The sequence below is a fragment of the Condylostylus longicornis genome, unplaced genomic scaffold, assembly GCF_029603195.1.
Source record: "Condylostylus longicornis isolate FDR11 unplaced genomic scaffold, ASM2960319v2 ptg000004l, whole genome shotgun sequence".
Taxonomy (NCBI): domain Eukaryota; kingdom Metazoa; phylum Arthropoda; class Insecta; order Diptera; family Dolichopodidae; genus Condylostylus; species Condylostylus longicornis.
In genome coordinates, this window is record NW_026577973.1 from 23,457,701 (window position 1) to 23,483,118 (window position 25,418).

Consider the following 25,418-nt stretch of genomic DNA (forward strand, 5'->3'; position numbering starts at 1 on the left):
CTAAACAAAATTTTTTCATATTTTGAATAGCTAGAAAGACGCTAAATTTTGATTTTTTCTTCAAGTTTCATTCACTTTTCCACAAAAACAAAAGCTACAAATTAATTCAAAAATTTTATCCAAAAATTTTTAATCAAAATTTAGATTTACATATAACAGTCATAATGATTTTTATGAAATAAATCTTTTGTGAAAAAATCAAGTTGAAGTAATTATTACTTTGAGTCATAAAATTTTCAAAATTATTTTCTCCGGTTTTATAATTAGAAAATGAGTACATTTAGTAGAAAATTATGTAATCATAAAATCAACAAAATGTTGAAAACTTTAACATATTTAATCTATATCGGCGGATCAGCTAATTACTGACAGAAAATTATCAATTAAAGAAAGAAAAATTGATTTTGAAAATATAAGACAAATGAATAAAATTTGACATTCCGGTCTCAAATTAGTTGTTTAATATGACGTATCACTTATTATATGTAGGTACTTCACAATAGTTAAAAAAAGATTAAAAAATTATATTTAGTTGATTTGATGATAAAGGCTGATTTTCTGTTACAAATTTAGATCCAATAACTTAAATTTTAAATAATTATCCTATAATTTTGTTTTAAAAGATGATTGTGTCTATTGCATCAATGAAGTTAAAAATTATATATGGAAATGGATCAAATCATAAAGAAAATTTTAACAAATTCCATTACATTTCAAAATGTAAATTGAACTTGAATTAGATCATAAGTAATTAAAATATTATCTACAATTTAATTGTTAATTCACAATCATACACTTATATTGATCCCATTTTGCAAAAGGTTCTTGCTAATGCTTATACTAATGATTTAACAAAATTTGTCAAAAGATCGTTATAATTAATTCTTTTTTATGAAATAATTTCACTAGCAATTTAATGAAAAATTTAATATTAGAGTGTACTCATACACAAATTAATTATTTTGTATTTGATTAAATGTGACAAAATTTTTATAAAAATTCCAACAGTGTTGCATGCGTACATCGTTTTTTTAAAATTATTAAAAAGGAATGTTAAATGTCAAATAACAATTACGGTAATTAAGTGTCATCTAGTTGTGATAAGGTTAGTGAATAATGACAACAATTAAACATTTAAAACAACATTGTATATACATATAATTAAATGAGTACCTAAAAAATATAAAAATTTAATAAGTCTACTTATCTACATACATATATAAATTTTAAGAGAGCATACTTCAAAGTTTAGGAGGTTGCCATTGTTATTTGAATAATCTATTTGAACTTTCTTTCTTTTAATTATCATCAAAATATTATTTTTGTTTAAATAATGTTGAATAACAGTAAAATTGTAAATTATTTTAATTCAAAAATACAAAAATTCAAAAATTTTCAACTATTATAAAGTTTTTGCACCTTATAACAAAATATTTTTTTATTTTACAATAAAATTGAAAATTTTTTTTAAAATTTTATTGCGTATAAGGCCTAAGAAAGTAAATATAGGCCATTTAAAAAATTATTGCTTTTGTGAAAACATTTCTTATATTTTTACACAAAAAAATTGATTCGTTTCGAAAACGCATCAGCAGAATTTGTACTTCAATTTTAACAATAAATTTTTCTATATATCAATCACACAATGTGTTTGAAAGAAAAATTTAATTTAAATACATTTTATAATTAATGTTATACGTATACGAGTTTTAAAAATAATGATATCTCAAACTATAATTTAAAACTCTATTATTTTATTAATGTTATAAAATAGACCTGTTGGCTTTCAAACCAGTTTACTTACGTTAACTTTAATGTGTCTTAACCTTTCAGTTCTATAAGCATTAATCATAAAATGGAAATAATATAAATATCGAAATAGATTATAGATTAAAGAATTTTAAATAAAAATGTTTTTTTTTTTTTTACAAAACATTTATTTTATTCTTTTATTAATAAATAAAAATTTTTATTGTAAGAAAATTAAAAGGTATAGTTTTGATTGAAATGTGTAAAAATTAAAAGTTATTTTAAATTAAGTATTTATTATAGTATTGGCGGTTTGTTTTTTTAACTCTTTAAATCGAAAAATCCAATTGTTATAGACGAAATTAATCCGTCTTAATTTATAGTTTTGTTGCTTCAATATACAATATTACAATTGATTAGTTGGTTGACATGGCCGGTTTACCGCATACCAATTATCACAAATGTACCGTTTTGCTACCATTATCTCGTGAGCTGTTTAAGTCATCCGATTCTGTTGAAGAATCTGTGTTCATTTTCGATATCAATTTTCAATGTCCAACTTCGTCACGTTAACTCTACCTCGCGTATGTTTAATTAAAATTTTCTTACGAAATTTAAGTTATCGAGCAAAGAATCAATGCTCGATAACTTAAACGAAAGAGACGAATTTTTCGTCTCTTTTCTCTTATTTAAACATTGTAGGAATCACATAACTTTAATTACCTTAATTTTGCTTCAAATTTTTTGTCTAATTTAAATTTTCTTCCTTGGGGCTTTAAAGTGTTAATTTTCTTGTACAACATTGACAAAAGAAATTTTGATATGATCTTTTTTTTTTACATCTTTCCACCTGAAGTTTCAACATATATAGAAGGTGCTGATATTGATAAACTGCATGCAATAATTTGATTTTTTTTTTCATTCAACAAAATCCAATTTATAATATTTTGCTTTTGAGATGGTATCCAAAAATTTAAGATAATTTTTTTTATTTATTTCAAAACATTATATAATTTTTGTTTTTTTTTATCTTTTGGTTAATGATTTTGAATTTTTGGCATAAAAATTGATAGAAAAAAGAAACAAAAATTTCATAGAAAATGAAAGTTGATTTTCTTCTCTCTTTTCAGTGTCTAAATGCTACCCACAAGAAAATTTGAGAATCATCTTGAAATTTTGTTTTGATTTTTCTTCACGTTTTTTCATATACGAGTAGTTACACCATTATCAAAAAAAAAAACCAAAAAAAATTGAATTGTTACTTTAATGGATCTACTTTAATAATATAACACACAAAATTTATTTTTATATATGGTTTTTGTTTTGGTTTTCTTTATCCCATATATGGAGGGTGACTTCTTCTTATTTTTGTTTATTTTTTTTTTAATTTTTACATAAAAATGAAAAAAAATTAATTTGAAGAAGGAAAATTGTAATCTTTTGTAATCAAAAAATATTTACAAATTACTTAGGCGGTAAGTAGGTGCACGCGTCTTGGTCATTATTATACCACACTCAAAAAAATATACACATTAATTTTATATCTATTCGGTATATAAAAGATGGGAGTGAGGGTATCTATTACTATATTTAGATAAATATTTTTTTCTTTAATTTTTCAATGCTATAATGTTGAATTAAATTTTTATCATTCTCTTTGAATCATCATTGGATAGTAGTTAGCGTCATAATGTACTTACCCTATTCTTATAGTAAAAATTCGTTTATAATCATCAAAACGTGTAATATAGACTATACGTATAAAATTTCCAAAAAAAAATTCAATTATATGTATGAAGTACTTGTAAAAGTTTGTGACTAATATTAATAATTTCGAAAATATATTTTCTTTAAGTTAGAATTATGGATATAGAATCTAAGTATTATAAAATTAGAATTTTTAAAAGTCTTTGTATAAAAGTAAAAAAGGCATTAGACAAATAATGATCAGCAAAAAAAAAATTCTAGCAAATCAAAATTTGCTCCTTAGATCTTTATAAGTTAATATGATGCTCTTATTCTTGTTATGCTAAAAGTATCACGAATATCCGAAAAGAGCCATTGAATAAGCAGACTTTTTGATAAAAATTTATTATATTAAAGTTTCATGTATGTATGTATAGAAATATCGTGCAACAAGAGCCAGCTTTACTAAAACCTTATACAATTTCTTAAATATTTTATGTAAATTTTTTGAACAAAAAATAAGCTACATTCTTGGGCTAAAACAGAAGGGAAATTAGTTAGTTCTCTTTTTGAAATTTTTCCAATTAAATTTTCTGTGACGTAAAAGAAACGTTCAAGTACTTTTTCATTTTTAAATTAAATGAATTAATCCAAATTTTTTTTTTGTTTTCCTCATTTTTTGAAATTTTAAATTTCATTTCATTTTAAAGCTTTTCGTATACGAAAAAAAAGTACGCAACAAAATTAAAAATAGAGTTATAAACACCATTGCATAAAATTAGGCGTAAGACGAATTATTTTTAAAATTTTACGTGTAAATCAGGATTTAGCATTCAAATGAGCAATGTTTCTTATTTATGACCTTTCCGCTGGAAATTTGCCTTTCAATAAACAAATTCTTTTATATCAAAATCAAGAATTTCCATAAATTAATCAAACATAACATTAATTAATATTTGGCATATTTAACGTACTTCATTTGGTAAATTTTGTAATCAAGAACTGCATCACATGTTATTTATTAAGGTTTAGCCTTATTAGAACCTTATTTCCATTAAAAATAAGGTTCTAATGGTAACCGAAGTAACTAATCACTGAAGTGATTAAAAATTTACATTGTATAGTTAAGTATCCTATAGTTTATTTGCAGAATGCTTTTTTTTAATAAAATTGAATGGCAAAAATTAGGTATTTCTATTATTACTAATGAATTACATTCAAAATGATTTTTCTATTTTTATAATTATTTTATATTCACAATATTGTACGTAATATGTCATAATTTCTTAATTTTGTTATATAGAGAAAATTATAAGATTTTTGTAAAATTGTAATGATTACAATTTAACCTACTTTTATGTATATGTATACGAGTATTCCTTAAATTTTTTTTTCTCTTTTTTCAAAGTAATTATAATAATTCATTATAGATCTGACAAAATGTGTTGTAACGCGGATTACATTATAATAGTAATTAATTTTTCTCAAAAAAAAAAAAATTTTAAATTGTAATTACAAATATATTTTTTCAAATTTTTGGTAGAAGAGAAATGAAAAAAAAAATTTGGTTGTGTTAGAGTAATTTTTATTTTGTCATAATAATAAAATTTGAAATCCTTTAAAATAATTTCAAATTATAATTAAAATTACTGCTTTTAATTTGACATTTTATAGGAGAATGAATTAAGCAAAGAAAAAAATATTTAACTATAAAAAGGCAGCTATTCATTTAAGTTCGCCAAAGATTTTACTCATTTGAATAAATTTGTGTATTCAGATGATTTTATAAGTATATATTATAGCTTAAAATATTTCAATTTGAGTAGTTGCTTTCTGTAAGAGTAACTTTTTATTTTTTAATTTTAATATCTTTTGAGTGACAAATATAAAAAGTATAGTAGTTTGAAAATGCTTGCAAAAATATAATTTTTTGAAAATTAAATATTAATATCAATTTCATAGAATAAAACTTATTTTAGCACTTTTATGTTGCGAAACAATTTATTTAAACATAAAAAACGAAAATTTGAAAAATTCAATTTAAAAATGTTTATAGTTAGAGATCGGTCAGGAAAAGTATAGGACTTAAAATAATTTTAAAACTAATACCAATACTTTAAAAGTACAAGTAAAAATTACAATTACAGAATAATTATTTTAGATCATTTGCTTTCATAGAGTTCTAACGCAACAGTGCCATAATTTTAAGACGAATTCATTTTCTAATGTTAATTTCATAATTACTCATAAGCTAACAAAGTTATAAATTCAATCTTAAACATTAATATATATATATACAAATAATCAAATATTAAATCTAAATAAAAGGAAGCAACGATCAAAGACAGGCGAAAATTCGGATTAAATGAAATTAAATAGGAATGTTTGCATGCATATTAATGGTTGTTATTAGTTGTTATTATTACAATTAAATTAAATATATAGCATAGCATAAGGACGCTATTTTTAACTAGTATGTGTAATACGTCCTTATGACATAATGTTATACTTAAATATTAGTATCAAGCATAAGGTTCTTCCTTACTGCTGTTGGAAATTAAAATTCTTCATTGCCGAATACGTTGTATTGAAATTGAGCTATACGGCACTATTTGTTTTATTTATATAACGCGCGTACATATATGAATTGACGTTTATATAAAAAGTCAATTAGTTATTTAGTTTTATCTATGAGATGAATGTAAAAATTATAATCCAAAATAAAACATGTAAACATTTCTAAATTTTTATGAGCTAGAATTGATAATCAAAACATTAAAGCAGAAAATTTTCTTATAAATTAAAAAAAAAACATATTACAACATGTATAATTTTTATTACAAAACTTTTGATTATAACACCAGATAACCAGATACGATCAATTAAATCACAAATTATTAAAACAATGTTGTTTCTACTCTAATTTTCCATATTCGTGCTATATAAAAATGCCAATTTAATTGGAAAGAACTTTGATCTGATTGCCAATAATTCACAAAGCAGATTCACAAGAATTCAAAAATAGAATAACATCAATACAATTTTAACACTGAATGTGAATAGCGCTAACACACATTTTAACACATTTTACGAATTTGTTGCGCTTTACGTATTTCCTGATTTTAATTTTACTGTTTGAAATTTTAGTGAAATTTTTCCTTTGTTTTGAAAACAAAGAAGCTTTATATATACATATATTAATTAATTATATAATTAAGTATTTTTGCAAGGTTTTAGCCTAGAAAAAAAACCAATTAAATGATTTGGATCAATAAATTACATGTAACTTCTATATTTTAATTGTAAATTTGTAATTACATTGAATTTTTATTAGTGTACAATTACAATAAATATAAATTAACTTATTTAAGTTGCGTTTTTATTTTTTCTTGGAAAATTCAATATCAAAATTTTTTTATTTTTATTTTTATACCCGTAATTATAAAGTGTGAAATAATTGATTAACCGCAATTTCCATATATACAAAATAACAGTTATAATTAAAATAAGGTTACACTCAATTGCCTTATTTGTACAAATTTACATTTATTTATTTAAAAATGTATACAAAGTAAATAATTACATCCTATATAATGCACTTGTTGAATAAGATTTTCAGTTAATGTCCTTAATTCTATATAATTTGGAAATTATATAGAAAAACATCAGAACTTGATAAATAAAAATTAAGTTATTTAATTAATTTATGCAATTAATTATTCTTCCGGATAAAGAAAAGGTCAAAAGTTTTTTCCTATTCTATTAATTAGAGATACGATTGTGTAATTCATATTGTGATTCATATTATGTTATTGCACTGTTGATATGATTAAAAGTAATAAAATGCCTTAAGAAATTGAAATACATATAAAATTTAAATTCACAAAATGATTCATAATAAATATACTTAGTATTAATGAAATGCTTAATATCCCTGACATCGGAATTGTAATCATACCGTATCAATAATTATTGGCATTTATAAGTTGAATTTTGCATTAATATAGCGTTATTACGATTCTGATCTCAGAATATCTGCTTTATGTTATGGATAACGCATTAGATGGAAGCCTGTAAGACTTTGATTATAACCTTGTCTGAACCAATTTTATTACTGATTTTCGTAGATATAAGAAAAGAATGTTTCTCTTCATTGGAAAACCTGCAAAATAAATTTATACACATAGATTAAAACTTTTCATAAATATTAAATAATAAAAATAAAAATCAAAAAAAATATTAGCATTGCTTGGCTAATTTTTGGTGTTTTACCTTGAGTGACTGTAAGAATTTGTAAACTTGAGTGACATAGCTACTCTTTTTTTGCATATATTATAGAGTTGCAGTTATTAAAAAAAGTTTTTCAGTTTTACGCCTTTGTTTCCGATATTTACGTCTATGTTTGTTTTTCATAAGTTCATCCGAAAATCAAATCCGAAAAGTATTAACTAGAAGACTGTCATCTGGAATGGTTTAAAATGAAAATTACAGCTACAAATTTTATGAAACAAGTATTTTAATTCTAATTTCTTTCAATCTACTGTAGTTCGATGATGGATAATGCATTACAACATTCGAAAGTGTTTAATTAAAATTACAGCTTAATTATTTAGAGTAAAATTAATTAGAAATTAATTCGAGATTTATTAATAGAAATTTGTAAAAAGTTTTGTCTAGCTTGATATTAAAGCTGAATCCCGCGAACGGTAACAGAACGGAACGGTAATTTAATTACTGAATCCCGCAAACGGTAACAGAATTGATGATGGCATGCGAAAGAGTTAATTTTCAAATTATAAAAAATTGATGTTGTTATTGCCGAAGAGCATTCAGTTGATGATTTTGTAAAATTTTATACTTATTCAAAGAATCAATGAAAGTACAAGCTATATGTATACCTACGTATATCTGTATTTGTTACACACATTTTTTTCTTATATAAATGTACCCAAAAACACCACATTGTATACGTAATATTTGTCACGTTTGAATAAATTTACAACTTAAAAATTGTAATTTCAAATATCATACATGAATTAAAACTTTGTCAGGTTTCGTCTTCTCTAAAAAAAGAAAAACATTTTGAGTATAACAAAATTAAATACTTGTATATACTACAGTTTTTTCTCCCCTAAACTTTATTCTTGAATTTTAATAATGTTGTTCTAAAAACGGGTTTTAAAATATTCCTTTAATTTTAAGGTAAACACTAATAATCAAAATAATGCTAAATAGGATACTGGTTTTTTAATAGGTCTAAAAATATTCATATCTTTACGCTCTTCTTTATTTTCTTCTTTTAATTTTTCTGTTTTATTTTTATTTTTTTAATAAATGAGAAAAAGAAGTTCTTTAACCTCTTGTATAAACTTATGATAAAAAATGATAACAAATTTGTCTGACGTCCGGATGTGTAAACGCGTCACATATTTTACGGGAAAATTATTAATCACGATGATAATGAAAAAAAAAATTATCTTAATTTCAGTGCTAAAAATTAAAAATTTTTTAATTAACGTTGAGAACTTTAATAAAATTTTGTAGATTCGGAAATTTTTTTTTAAATTTTCAATTCTAAATTGCATTTTACGAAAAAATTTTTTTTTAAGAAAATTGTATTAGGTATAGCTTTTCTCTTCAGCACATATTCAAGAGAATTATAAAATTGCAGTTTACCATCCGTTTGCTTGACCATGTTTGCTTGATTTGCTTATAAAATCTCTTCATTCTTTGAGTTTGGAATTTTGTACAAAAATTGTTCGTGCTGAGTGAGGAATTTTACTTTCTATACAAGTAAATTTTTAACTATATACCTTTGATAGTAGCGATACTCCTGAAAATACAATTTGTTTTGTATTAGCTACTTATTGAGTTGAAAGTGCAAACATATTTTTTCAAATTTCGCAAAGTATTTTATTATTGCTAACATGGCAATAAAAAAATACTTTGCGAAAGACATAAGTAAACATTAAAATGATATAGTAGCTGTGAGAAGGCAAGTAGTACAAGTGCAATATGTTGTCAGTTTAATAAAATATTGGATTTAAAATTTATTTTAATTTTCGGCTCCTTATTTTTAAAAGGAAAAATTTCGTCTCCTACACAGCATTTCAAAAGCAAAAATTTGGCATATTGTCCAAAAATATAATTTATTTCAAGTCATTCAATTAACGACGAATTCGAATTTTATACCGCTTTTTTCAACTTTTGATACCACCCTAATTGTATGCAATAATATAATTTTAGTATATTACCACAAAAAAATTAAATAACCCATAATGGCCCTGGCAGCCGGGGGTTGATAAATAAATAAATAAATTTATATAGAAAATATTTTCACTTGTGCTTAAAATTATAAACTGAAATAAGAGCTTTATTAATTGCTTAATGTGTTTTTTTCTGTTTTAATTAGGAATTTCTCTAATAAAAATAAGCACGAGCAATTACTAATTAATTTTGGTCTCCAAGAACACAAATCATATAAGTTAGTTTGGGTTTACACAAAATTCCATGAGTTATTCATTAAATTGTAATTAAATTTGAAATATGTGAATTATTCTTTTAAGCCTTTAAAAACAAAAATAATTTAAACAGAGTAATCAATTATACTTAATTAGAGCGCCTAAAAAATGGGTATTTAAGAAATAATTATAAATTATTGAAATAAAAAATGGTATCAAATTTTTAAATAAAAGCTTTGCAATATTGATTAATTTTTTAATCTAATTATTAATTGTTTATATTTATAATAATTAAATATAATTAAAATCTAATTTTCTTGTTCTCTTTACGCGACTGTGCAAATATATATTGAACTCGTTGTCAAATATAAACTTATTTAAATTTGTATTTCAACGAAAATTGGCAATATCGATTTACAAACAATTAATCATTTCATCAATTTTAATTGGAAAAGAATAAAAATATTCTAAAATAAAGAAAATATAAAAATGGTTTCTTAAAAAATTAGAATAGAATCAGGTTTTAAGTGAAATCCTTTAATTATAATTGTGAAATCAAGTTTAAGTTTAAAACAAACAAAATAACCCTAATTCTACGTTATTGATAACCTGTTTTTTATTCCTGCTATGCATATGAATAGTATAGTTTTAGGGGTGTGATGAAAACATGATTTGTTTTTCCATTTTTTACTTAAAGAATTAATCTTAGCCAAAATTTTTAGGGATTTCTGTCAGAACTGTCTGGGATCTTCATTTATGCTATTTCGAGTAAAACACTGTTGGAATTTTTTTTGTGTTACTTTTGTTTTACTAAACCATTGACTAGAGAAAATTTATAGAAGATGGTTTAAAATGTTAACGTTTTAAAATGTTCCTACTAAATATTTAGCATTAGCACTAGAGCCTGATCGTAAATCTCGTTACAAGGAAGAGATTACCTATATTATATATTTGTAATATTATATATTATGTAATTTTCGAGTAAAAAGAGTTACAAACTTTATCCATTTTGTTTTTGAAGGTGAGACATCAACTATAATTTGAGAAAAAATGCTATAATTCAATTGAAAATATGAGTTAACTTAATGGAAAAAAGAAATATCCATTAGAAAAAAGAAAAATTCTGATTGGAAAGTGAATAAAATAAAGCTGGGTCAAACCAATGGTTTGTATTGTAGCACTTTTCCCTTCAGCAAGTGAAAATTCTGCTTTTAAATAGAATCTATGTATACCTATCAAACTATTAAAAATATTTTTATTCATATACAAAGCTATTTCTAGGATTGCATATATTTAGGATGATTGATTGCATACATGCAGTCTTTGAAATAAAGCAAAAATTAATATAAAGAGTGGTTAACATAATCCTCGATTTCAAGGGTTAATTGCGTGAGTTAAGAAAAATAATTATATTTTTTAATGTCATGGAATTTACCGTTAGCTTTTTGCGTTTATAGAAATTTGAAAAAACTTGCGGTTTCGGAAATATAAGGTGTCAAAAATTCAAATTTTACAAATTTCAAGAGGCGATAACTTGAGAGGGAGTGGAGATGCAAAAAAATTTTCTTCTAACGAAATGAACTATTTGTTAATGTCTAAAAGCCACTAAAATTTCAAGCTTCTACAGGCTGGGGTTTAGAAGAAAAACGAAATCAAAAAATGGGAAAAAAAGGACTTCAGGTAACGGTATATTTGAACGGCGATTTTGTTTTTCTAAAGTTTAACTATAGTGTACTGCACTAAGGGAAGCAAGCCGCTGCCTTTATGCGTTTGCAAAATTTCAAAAATGCTTATGGTTTCATTGCAACAAATAGTTAAAAAAGGCCATTTTTAGGGTTTTGGGGGGGTATAACTTCTAGAGGGGGGAGATAGGTAAAAATTTTGTTCTACGAAAATAAGTTTCTAGTAAACATCTATGTACATGCAAAATTTCAGCTTTCTATCTTCAAGGGTGTAGAAGTTTTGTAAACAGACACACGGACAGACGGACAGACGGACGGACGGACGGACGGACGGTCGGACGGACAGAGTGAAACTAATAAGCACTTTTTTTCAAAAATTTTTTGGAAAAAGTGCTAAAAAGTAAGAGGAAAGGGCGATATACACGATTATGCCATTAAAATTTTGACTTTTTTTTCTACATCTAATAAGATGTGCATACCTTTCCCAATTGCAATTAGTATCAATCCGAACTGAATAAGTTCTCTTATGTATGAAAATAATGAATATGAACAATTGAATATGAACTGTAGAAATGAATATGTGCCGATATTTAATTTTCAACTTGAAACAAAAAGGTGAAAAAATAGAACACATTTTCATTTTAAAAGTGTATAACATGACATATAATATCATCTTGACATATCTTGAGAAATGAATAGACTATTGATATCTAGTTCCGTCAGAAAAGTTTTTGGAACAATAGCTTAGTTATAATGCTTTTCAGAGATATTTTTTTAAACTACTGGAAAAATTAAATCCTTTTTTCTTGTATCGGGAAGCGCTTAAAATTTTAGGTAAAACTTCATATCTCTTCTTTTTTTGTCAAAAATGCAGTTATGTATCATGTTCCGATAGAAAACCCTAGATTTGAAAGATTTGAAATTTTTTACATTCCACTTAAGGATGTATAACATTTTAAAATTATAAAATATCTAAACTAAACTATATAGAGAAGAGTTGTTGAAAGCAGCAAGTAGCTATGTAAACGTCAAGACTATTCTCATATATTCCGGTTTAGGCTGTTCGTCTGTAACCCAATGACTATATTAGATAAAATATTTGTAAAAAGCAAAAAGTTGTTGCATATATTTAGAGTGAATTATTTCTGAAAAGAAAGAAGAGGAAAGATTGAATGAGAGTGTAATCAAATAAATACGTTCATTTTTGTATTAACTTACTTATTAGCATGTCGAGAACATATAAAATTGGAACCTGTTCTAATGCATCGCATAAGATCGGCTTTTCTTCTAAAATATCAAAAATAAGATGGAGTTTGTAAAATTCCAGATGCCTCCTATGGGTCTCATAGTGTCGTTAAAATTACGGTAACTCTATTATAATTTTTTTTTGTACATTATGTTCTCATTTTATTTTTATTTCTTTTATATTTATAAAATATTAAAATTAGTATTTTAAAATATATAAAAATTTTTTTACTATATTTATAAAATATTTATAACAGTTTTTCAAGGTCTCTAATTGAAAAAATTCCAATGAACTTTTATTATTTTTAATTTTCAGTAAAGGCTTATAATAAACGAAGTCGAATATTTAAAATTAATTGAAAAAAAAATTTATTTTTATATACTTAAAAGAAAGAAATAAAAATAACAAAATTTTAAATTTGCATATTAAGTATTAAAATTATTTTTTTTTATTTTCATGTAAGTCTATTAATAGAAAAAAATAAAAAATCACTTATGCTAAACAGGATATTTGAGCTGGAAAATTTTGAATAAGATCTAAAAAAAAATTAAATTTCGATTAGACCGATTTGAGTGAGAACACTATATATACTTAAGCACGTGTATTTTATTGTTTGTATATTATATTTATATTATTATTAATTTACTACATACAAACAAACATACATTAAATAAAATCAAAAAACATCTCATTTTATTCATACAAAATTTAAATAGGAATTTTGTTCAAAACTTTTACCATAATAGCTGTGTTAACTAAAAGCGAATATAATCATGTATGTGTTTATGTGTACACACATACATATTATATACATTCCCATATACAAATATTTTTTAATAAGTTAACAACATAATTTTGAATCATCATTAATAGTTTATTTTTATTATATTCGACTTTTACCATAAAAATTTTTCTTTTACTTTTTTGAAATAATGCAAAATTTTTACCGAAAAACAAGAATTCATTCATAGTTTTTATTCCTTTCGGACCTTGACACTTTTTTCTTTCTTTTATTTTTTTAATTTTTTTTTCTTCTTTATTTAGTTTATTTTGCAATATGATTTTGTATACCAAAAGAAAAAATTCCAAAAAAAAAACTGATGATGAGTTATTAAAAATTTGACCGTGAAAATTTTTTTGGCCATTCATATTATATTTAATACCAATTAATTTCCCTTTATATGTCTATCTCTTACCCATATATATTTAAATGCGAATTCATCTTAAGATTTTTACCATTTGTGTGCTGAATGCTCTTTTGAAATTTTTCAAATAAAAATGGTGAATAATTGAAGAAAAAAAATGATAAATAAAAATAATTTTTATTTTCTCTTTTTTTTTTTTTTGCAAATTATTTTGGTGTCTTGTCTTTTTGGTATATATATTAGACTCGCTTACCACACACGATCAAATCCATATACAATAAAAACATGATAGCTATAAGGTTAGTTTGATTTTGGAAAATTTCATTTGAAACCCAAAAATAAAAGAATTGTCAAAATTGTTTTTTTGTTTTTAGTTACAAAAGTTTTACATATTTGTAATTTTTCAAAGTCAAACATAATTTTTCTATTAATATTTTTTTTTCATTTCTTATTAGCAAATATTTATAGCGTTATTTTTCTTTCACTGCCAAATATACAACAGATATTGTGTGTATGTGTTAAACACTGAACATTATACGCATAATTTCTATGAAAAAAATTTCAATTTTATGTTATTCAACAATCAATACGGCGGACCCATAAAACTTGTTATATACCCTAAATGACATGTATTATTAAGTAAAATTTATAAAATTCCGTAAAATAAAACATAATTGTTTTGATAATTTTTTTTTTTAATTATGTAATTGTTTTGAAAATATTTTTATATTTTTAATTACGGTAAATTTTAGAAATTTTTTAACTTTAGTCAATGTTTTTAATTTACTAAAATTTTTGTTTTTAATCTAATCAGAAATGGTGTATGCATCATATGTAATAGACCTCAAATGTAACACCCTTGTTTATGAACTCGTTTAGAAACTATGTGCATTAAGGTGATAATAGTGTATAAGGTGGTTTTGAAACTTAGGTTTTTTTTTGATATTTTACAATTAAAACAATTGATATTAAAATATAAAATCAATAATAGTTTCTAAAATTGTTTTTGAAAATTTTGAAAGTGTATACAACCCCAAAAATGGTTTAGTAATAAATTTAATAAAGTAAAATATAAGATTTTTGATAAAAACCGTTATATTACCTCAACATTTTAATTAAAATTAAAGAAATCTGTAAACAAAAACTTTACTTAGTATATAATAAAAAAGCCCATTACAAGAGTATTTTGACTTAACTATTTGAGTACAGTCGAACTCGCTTATTATTACATCATTTTGGGTACAATTTTTTTGTGAATATATGCATTGGGGCAAAGTTTAGTGTTCAAATTTTATTGTTTTATAAGAATATCACTTTAATATTAAGTAGTAAAATATTGAATATACTATACTATGGAATGATCTATCCTCTATGATAACACAAGATTAACATAACTTATCGAAAGAATAAATTTGAGAATTCTCCTGTTATTTAACTGTACAACACCATATTCACCGTATTAAAGCATCATTTCCATCAATATATGTATGCATTTTATAATATAATATTTATTGTACATTGATTATAATAATTAAGTTAGTCTTAAGAAAGTTACCAAAGAATGAAGATTAAAATAAACACATTGTTCTTTATTCAATTTTACTGCTCCTAGCCAAGGGTAACTTCATATCCATGTTGTGTTCAACCATTTCATTTTAACAATTCAACTTATATGCGAGGGATGACAATGTGTATATAATAAAAGTGTCTTATAATATTGTAAATTAATTCATATTTTCTAATTTTGGCTTGAGGGCTCACTTTTTTTTAACATATAATTGCTAAAAAAATGTGCTTATAATGTTTGCTTGAAACGATGACATAACTCACAAAAATATCATAAAAATTGCTTGTTGTTGATATATGCAAATAGGATGAAGAACTAGATAAATCTATAAGCAAAAAAATGTTATATGTATAAAAGAGTTTTATTTATATGCTTGTTGCAATTGAGCGTGTTCGACTGTTGTAATGAGAAATATAAAAATATTTCATTGAAGCTTTATATTTAAATTTGGGTCGGCTTTGTTTAATAAATGAAAATTTATCTTCGAAATTTTTCATGTACTATAAAATGTATAAAAAATTTGTACCCATAAATTAAAAAAAAAATAAATTTTAAAGTTAGAGAACGTTGAGTAAAGATATGAGTATTGAGCTATTTCGTTGACATTTATTTGTCATTGCAAATTCTATAAAAGAATTTAAAATAAAAAATTGAATTTTAAATTTGAATAAAAACTGCTAAAGTGTGCTGCTTTAGAGAATTTAATAAATAAATTTAAAAAATATTTTATTTTTTAAGAATAATAAAAAATTAATATTAATTTTTTTTTTCATTTACAGATAGACTCAATATCATCAATATATGCTGGATGGAGAGATTTAATGGACAATAAATCAGATCCAAGAACAAGGGATTGGCCATTAATGAGCTCTCCATTTCCAACAGTAGCCTTAAGTCTTACATATGCTTATTTTGTAAAGGTATTATATTTGACATCAGAAAACTTTTTGAACTTTATTAATTGAATCTAGAATGCAATTAAAAAATGTTTTCAATATTTTTATTAAAGGTATTGGGACCAAGATTAATGGAAGATAGAAAACCATTTCAATTACGAGCAGTTTTAATTATTTATAATTTTGCACAAGTTGTATTTAGTATATGGTTATTTTATGAAGTAAGAAAATTTTAAAAATGATAAATAATTTTTGAATAAAGTAAAAATTAAATAATTATGTTTTGTTTTTAGTCTGCTGTTACCGCCTGGTTTGCCGGTTATAGTTATCGTTGTGAACCTGTTGACACTTCGTATTCACCGAAAGCTTTAAAGGTATAAAAAATTTTTCATATTAAAAATTGTTTTTAAAACGAATATAAGAGAATTTATTAATATAAATGTAATTTTCTGTCTAAAAGGTCTTCTTAAACAATTCTTACTAAATTCAAAAATAGTGTTAAAAAAATTAAGCATTTACAAATAATTTTTTCGGAATATATTTCTATACAAAAATTCTTGTAATTTTTTTAATAAAATTTGCTTAAATTTTAATATAGTTCAGTACTATAGAATTAATATATTACATTACAATACGAGTATACAAAAACGTTTAATTCGAACCAAACAATTCGTAACAAGTCTTAAATTTTGACAGCATTTTATTTTTTCGCTTTTAAGCACCCTTCAAATTTATTTTCCATAAATTTGCATAAGTTTTTAGTAAGGAAAGAAACTAATTTCATATTCAAATTTTATACAACTTCAATACTTTTCGAAAAGTATTCATACATGTTGGTATAAAAGCACATATGAAAAATTTCATGGTTGAATGAACCAATTATTCAATTAAAAATTCTTATTACATATGAAATACTTAAGAATTATTGACCTTTGATGTTTGATGGTGCACACACCATTGAATTTAAAATATTTTATTTAGATTTAAGTGATATTTGCAAATTTTATTCAACTGATAACTGAAATGAATTTGTTTTAACCTTATAAATAAAAGAATGAAATCGAAAATACTTACGATTTTACACACAGAACATCATGAAATCTTATATTATAATTTTTTACAAATATGTTAATTTCAGAATTTTCAGAATTATTTAATTTACCATAAGTTTTGCATTATTTTTAGCACTTTTCTAGAAGGATTTTTGGGAAGATATTTATTAGTTCTGTCTGTCCGTCCGTTCGCCGACCAGTTTTGAAAATTTCTACACCCTTTAAGATGGACATCTAAGAGCAACTTATTTCTGTAGAAAAAAAATTTTCAATTATCTTCCCCCGTCAAAAAGTTATTGCCCCTTAAAGTCCTAAAAATGCCATTTTTCAATTTTCAAATGCCATTTTTTTTTTGTTTCATTTCGTAACGAAATCAAAAATATTTTTTATATTTTGTAAAAGCTGAGGATTTTTCATTTCCTCCATAAGTTATCGCCTCTCAAAATTTGTAAAATTTGAATTTTTGCACCTTATATTTGAAACTGGAAGCTTCTCAAAATTTCGACGGTAAATACCATGGAATTCAAAAATATTTATGTTAATTCGCGCATTTAATCTTTGAATTCGAGCATTATGTTAACGATTTTCAAAAAATTTTTTTTCAATGGTTGATAATTTTTCCAAAATATAATTCTTTTTTTTAATTGGTATGAAAAGAAAACTTCCTTTTATTCGGAAGAAAATACTTTTTTTATTTTTTGCTAATATATGCGCACTTTATCAAAGCTAGAAGAAAATCAGCTTTGATAAAGTGCGTATATTAGCAAAAAATAAAAAAAGTATTTTATTCCGAATAAAAGGAAGTTTTCTTTTCATACCAACAAAAAAAAAAAGAACGATTTGGTATTTTTTTGGGTCAATCTATGTAATCTGATTATGTAAAGTATATGTACATATATGAATGAAATTAATTTTAAATGTAAAAATTTTCAAGGGAAAAGCGCATTTTTACAAACCACTCAACTTTTGATCCCCACTTAATTTAATTTTTAATTGACAACAATATATTAAAAATATTCTTACATATTAAAAAAAAAATTAAATCAAATTTATTTTTAAAATACACAAAGATAATATTTTTGCTTTATTTTTGGTTTTTAACATTTCTCAGAATTTTATGTTATTGAACTTTAAAGTTCAATAAAAAAATATTGCAAAACAACTGAAACCCTTTGTTTAAAAGGAAAATACGAGTAAAATGCAAATATTTTAATAATTTCTTTAGTGTATAAAAATAAATAGTGAATTTTATTTTTAAAACACAGAAATTGTAAATTTTTTTGAACCTGGTTTCTAATTAATTCACCATAATATCCTAGTTTACATTTTGGACTGTTGTGCTATAAAAAAAAAATTCTTAAAAGTGAAAAGAAAATAAGTGCATTTTTAAATTCAAAGTTATTCTAAAAATTTTGTATTTACGATTTTAGCATATTGATTAGTCCCAATTAAATCAATATTCCGTTTAATATAAATCTGAAAACAGGGGAATTTTGTATAACAGTTTAACCTATAAATATCACTTATAACTCAACAAATTATGTTTGTAAAATACTTTTAATAAAAATTAAAAATCAAAAAAATTTAAAATCTTGTAATTTCTTGTCTCTTGGACTTGTATGGGAGCCACTCGAACCAGTCAAGCAATTCTACCAAAACTTCAGAAATATCTTTGACCTACAATTGGACATACGACTGCCAAGTTTCATGAATCTGACTTTATTATTTTGCCGAATATAAAAAATTTGCTTTTAGAGTTGTATGGCAGCCACCCGAACCGGTGCAGCTATATCATTAAAATTTTTACAGCATATGTAGAATATAATTGGACACATGTATATAAAATTTTATATTTGTACCTTTATTAGTTTTTTAAACAATTAAAATAAACTCTTTGAGTTGTATGGCAGCTACCCGAACCCGTTGTCCGAATTGGTCCAATAACAATAGGGTTCGTCCTTGGCACAAAAGAAGCAACTTGTGAAAGTTTGGTGTCGATTGCATTATTCGTTTTTGAGTTATCGTGCGATCGGACGGACGGACGGACGGACGGACGGACATGTCTAAATCAACGCAGAATTTTACGCTGAGCAAGAATATATATATATGTCCATACCGCAGATGACTCCTTCAAGTAGTTACAAACTCCATACCAAAGTTAATATACCCTTCACGAAGTGCAGGGTATAAAAATGTAATATTTTGTATGAAACTTAATTTCTGTTAATAATATCATGTATTATTCTGTTTGTTATTAAAAAAATTTTAAACACAAATTTATTGGGACGAATAAAGATGATTAAAAAAAAGCACATGTTTACAATCGTAAATAAAGCTCAAAATAAGCAATCATAGTTTTCAAAACAAATTTTTTTTATAAATCATAAAACAAGTTTCAATATACCGGTTCCATTCCAAAATTTTACTACAAAACAGCTTCTGTTTCAAAAAATAATTTGTATATATACAAAATTTAAAAGATTAGTTTCAATTCAATTTGAAATCAAATTATGATTGAAGATTTGTGGTTCTCTGGAAATTTTATAACCGATTTTATTGCATATGCAAATTTTTTACTTTTGTCTTTAAGTAAATATTCAAAAGAGTGCACAAACAATTATACACTTGCTATACTATACGATTTTTTGTTTACTTAATTTTTTTTAAAAAATTATATCTATAAGAAAATGTGATTCTTTAGGAACAAGTTCATTTCTTGAAGGAGTTATAATCATACGTCTACGGCCCTATTTAAATAAGTTCTAAAAACAAAAATATCCTCATTCCCAAACGTTCATTCATTTGTAAATACAAATTTTATAAAACATAGAAATGTGCAATATGGTATTACGAAATGCATCAAAATAGAGAAATAGATAAATTTGACCAAACAATTATATATATTGGGTATGTGCAAATCCTTGGATCTTGTAGGCTTCAAAATCCATTTTATGAAATTTCTACATGAGATTATATAGGCTATTTGCTATAAATTAAACTTTATGAGTTAACATAACAATATTATAATTTTTAATTAATTAATTTTTATTTTTTTTTTATTTATTTTAGATTGCTGGTCTTACATGGTGGTATTTCTTTTCGAAATTTACTGAATTCTTTGATACAATATTTTTTGTATTAAGAAAACGTTTTGATCAAGTTTCAACACTTCATGTTATTCATCATGGTGTTATGCCAGTATCAGTATGGTGGGGTGTTAAATTTATACCAGGCGGTCATGGTACATTCTTTGGTTTTCTTAACATATTTGTACATATCTTTATGTACACATATTATATGTTAGCTGCAATGGGACCAAAAGTACAAAAATATTTATGGTGGAAAAAATATTTAACTGTTCTTCAAATGGTTCAATTTGTTTTAATTATGGTACATTCATTCCAATTATTCTTTTCAAATGAATGTAATTATCCAATGTCATTTGCATATTTTATCGGAGGTCATGCTATTATGTTCTATTTCTTATTCTCAAATTTCTATAAAGAAACATATGTTAAAAAAGATAAGGTAATTACAAATAAAATTTAATATTTCATTAAAATAAAAATAAAATAATTTCTTTTGTATTTTAGAAAAGAAAAGTAACAGAAAATGGTCATGTAAAACAACATCAAAATGGTTATAAAAATGGTTCAATTACAAATGGTCACATTTCCAAATTAGATTCATCAGATATAAAAGAAACGGAAAAATTATCAGCAAATGGCAATGTAGTACAAAAAAGAAATACAGATATCAATGAAATATCAAATCCAGATGGTAGTCTGAGACAAAGAGTGAACGGAGTAGGATCATATCAATAATTTATATATATAAATATACAAAATAATTAAATTTTTTTTTGAATTTTATTTTTAAATTAATAACAATTTTTTTTTTTTTAATTTGATATAAATTTCTTAATTTAATTGTAAAATAAATATTATAAAAAAAAAAAAAATAAAATATACAAATTTACAAATTAGTTAATTAAGATGAAAATAAAATGTGTAAATCTTTTTAATTATATAATGTGTATGTTAACAATTCCATTACAAAAATATTAAGGTTTCTCATACATATTTAAAAGTATAAAGTATTTTGTGGCAGAAGTAGAAAATATATAAGTTTATAATTTTTTATTAATTTATATATAATTATGAAGATGAATAAATGTGATATTGAAATTTAATACAAGTAAAAAACAAATTTCAGTATTATTTTGTAACATACTTTTAGGAACTGATTTACCATATTAAAAATTCCTGAATATACAAAAAATATTCCAACCTCATCCTTAATATTTTGAAAATTGAATTTGCCTAATTATAATTTCTTTAAATTTGATTTTTTTGTTTTGCAATAAATTATAAGCATTTTTGCTAATTTTGTCCACGTATTGGCATTTTAATTGAAATAAGTACGAGTTTAATCACAAAAGATTATATAAAATAAAAATATGTTTCCTTTTAAAATTTTTATTTATAAGTTTTGAGAAAACAATTATTTTTTTGTTTTGTTAATCCTTTCATCATTTAATAAAAGTGTGATTTAAACAAATAATGCGATTTTCGATAATTCAATTTCAATCTAGATCTTAATATAAATCAAAGTTATAAAATATAAAAATACGCGGTTTTTGCATTACAGAAAGTAAAAGCACAATTCGAAAATTGTAACTATGTATGCTTCAAATAGAAAATATATTACTACAAAAAGCTCTTATTTACAGAAATTTCGGATATTGGGCAACTTGTACATCTGCAAAAATTAAAGTACGTATTTAGATTTCGAAAACTTGTAATTATGCCAAAAAAAAATTTCATGCTCTAAGTTAGAACTTTAAGTGCATAATCTGAATTATTGGAAATCCTAAATGTTGAAATGGAATGCTTTTAAAAACTTAACATATCGGAATGTTATAGGAAGTATAATATTAAAATTAACAACTTTAAAAAAATAATGTAAAATTTCCAAATTTTCCAAATTATTTTGATTTGAAATAATTAATTTAAAAATTCATATTAATAAAATATTAATTAATCATAATTAAATTTTAAGTATTCACAATTCATGAAATCCATGAAACTAGAATCTTTAAATTTATTACCCAACATTTTATATTTTTTTCAATAACTTCAATGATTTCACTTAATATACTCAAAATACGATGGGTAAATGTTGCTAAATATTCGATTATTAAAGACCAAAAAATAAACAACACTTAGTTTTCGTATATTGTAATTAAAAACAAGAATTGTAGAAATCACTTTTGAACTGCATCCGAAAGCTCAATACATTAGTCCTACTCTAAGGAGAAAGCAGAACGCAAAGTTGTTTAACTTCACTGTTTTCATTTCTACTACGTATCAAGAACTGAATTTTTTACCATTTGAAATGTGTGACATTCTTTGGAAAGTGCTTGAATATGGAACTTGAAAGTTTGCAATTAAAATCTTCTTTTTTACAAAAACAAAATTTTCTCTGAATTATTTCCAAAAATACAATATTTTTAAAATCAATAATGGAAACGTTAATAAGCACATTAAATTAAAAATAATAATTTTATAATTAATTGTAAAAGTAACAATAATTATAGTAAAAAATAATACTACATAGTATATAAAATAAATTGATTGAGCTAGAAATATATTAAATAAATAATTGTAAATTAAATAATAATAAAAAAAATTAAAAAACATTAAAAAAACATTAAAAAATTAAAAAAAAAAAATGAAGGAAAATGAAAAATTTAGTAGGTTATTGAAAATGTGGATATGTATGCAACCATATACATAGATACTTATATACAATATTATTTATAAATATATGCATACATATATATATAGGTAAATGCAAATATAATATATGTAAATATTGTAGTTAAGAAAATTTATAAATATGTTAAAAAAAAATATTAAGAAAATTTCTTACTTTTATTAATTTTTCCCTTGTAAATTTTTAATACAAAAAAAGCAAACAAACAATTATGTACTTTGGTTTTAGATAAATTTTAATTTTCAAATTCATAAATAACTGTATGTTTTCGATTTACATACATAATTTCACGTTTTTTAAATAGTTTTGATAAATATAATTAAATTTTTGGCCACTCTGTATGTACTAACTATAAAGGTATTAAATTTTTCTAAATATTTTTTTAATTACTATTTGAATTTTTTTTGTTCAAAATTATCAAAAAATTTATTTGTAAAAGTCTGATAAGTTGAACCAAAAAAAAAGAAGGAGACAAAAACAACAAATATGCCAATTTTTATATGAAATTTAATTTAATTTCAAATAAAAAAAAATAATATAAAGGTTTAATAAATTGCTTTTGTGTTTTTTTTTGTAGTATAAATGCAACTTACGGCAGACGCATTTCCTTATCCTATAAATTAACCACTTAATTTAGCAAATGCAAATATTATAAGAAAATCATCAGTTAGGTAAAATTTCAGAATTCAATGACTGAAAATGAGCTATAATCTCTAAATTTGTTTTTTATATAAAAATACTAATAGGAGAAATGGTTGGCTGCTTAGTTGGAGTGGTCGGTGCTGCAGGCTACCTTTATTAACAGAAACATGCCGCTTTGCTTGGCAAGTTTTACTTAGCATGTTTCATATGATATCGTTATGGGACGAGCTGTCTTTGAGAATTCAAGTTCTTAAAGTACAAATCTTTAAAAACTAAAATAATAACCTTTTCAAAAACATTCAGTAATTTGCTACAATACTACGTATAACGTACCTACTCTCAATCTTGCATTAAAAGCAACAAACAATAATAAAATATAAACAATAATAAAAATCCCACTAAAAAATTGGAAATCTTTATGTGTGTATGTAAAGTCGAAAAAAATTAAGTTTATTGAATATTTTTAATATCAAAGACATATGCGGGAAAACCCTCTGTTCAAAATAAAAGAAAATTTTCAAATATTATACCATGAATAGAAAAAAACCTATCAAAAGGGATTTTCGATCATTTAGGCACACACTCAGGCACTGAAGCAAATCTTAAAAGTCTTTTCACGCATACTTACAAATCAGCAGAAACTGCACATTTAATTTTTTGCAGATTTGTAGTATACTCTATCTATCTATCTATAAATAAAATATCTATCTTGTTATATACAATCTACATATCGTAAATTTACAATCTACATGTTCGCAATGAACAATAGTCAAATAGTAATTTTTCAAATTAAATTAAAATTTCTAAAATGTGATAGAATAGAAAGTTACCCCGATTTTATAGAATGTATTATTTAATTTATATTATTTTCAAGTTCAAGATTTCACATTAAGATTGAAAAAATAAATATTTTTATTTTTCTTTACTCAGAAATTTTTCAATTATTCATTAAAAGTATATGAACAGACTTTTTTCTGGTTCACTGTAATTGCGTTTCATATTTTTTTCCAAAAATAGCTATTGTGCAGGAATATAAAGTTTTTTTTGATTCGGGTACAAAAAACAAGAAAATTGCATTTCTTGTAACACATGTTAATGAATGATAACCACTTGAATATTTAAAAATTTAATTTTTAACACTTTTCCAAAAAATTTTTGAAAAAAGTGCTTATTAGTTTCACTCTGTCCGTCCGACCGTCCGTCCGTCCGTCCGTCTGTCCGTCTGTCCGTGTGTCTGTTTACAAAACTTCTACACCCTTGAAGATAGAAAGCTGAAATTTAATACGTACATAGATCTTTACTAGAAACTTATTTCCGTAGCACAAAATTTTTACCTATCTCCCCCTCTCTAGAAGTTACACCCCCCCAAAACCCTAAAAATGGCCTTTTTTAACTATTTGTTGCATGAGACCATAAGCAGCTTGCTTCCCCTATCGCGGTAAGCTATAGTTAAAGTTTAGAAAAACAAAATGGCCTTTCAAATTTACCGTTAGCTAAACTCCTTTTTTCCCAAA

General features: G+C 23.7%; 1 protein-coding gene across 1 annotated transcript in view; it reads left to right on the top strand.

Moving 5' to 3' along the window:
* Positions 1-23,800, top strand: part of LOC129613624 (elongation of very long chain fatty acids protein 7) — a 64,213-nt gene extending 40,413 nt beyond the window's left edge. The window contains exons 2-6 of the mRNA XM_055527762.1: positions 16,316-16,456; positions 16,546-16,653; positions 16,726-16,806; positions 20,554-21,012; positions 21,078-23,800. Of these exons, the coding sequence (XP_055383737.1) occupies positions 16,316-16,456; positions 16,546-16,653; positions 16,726-16,806; positions 20,554-21,012; positions 21,078-21,308 (1,020 nt within the window). The 3' untranslated portion in view covers positions 21,309-23,800. The remainder of the gene's footprint in view (positions 1-16,315; positions 16,457-16,545; positions 16,654-16,725; positions 16,807-20,553; positions 21,013-21,077) is intronic.
* The last annotated feature ends 1,618 nt before the right edge of the window (positions 23,801-25,418 follow it).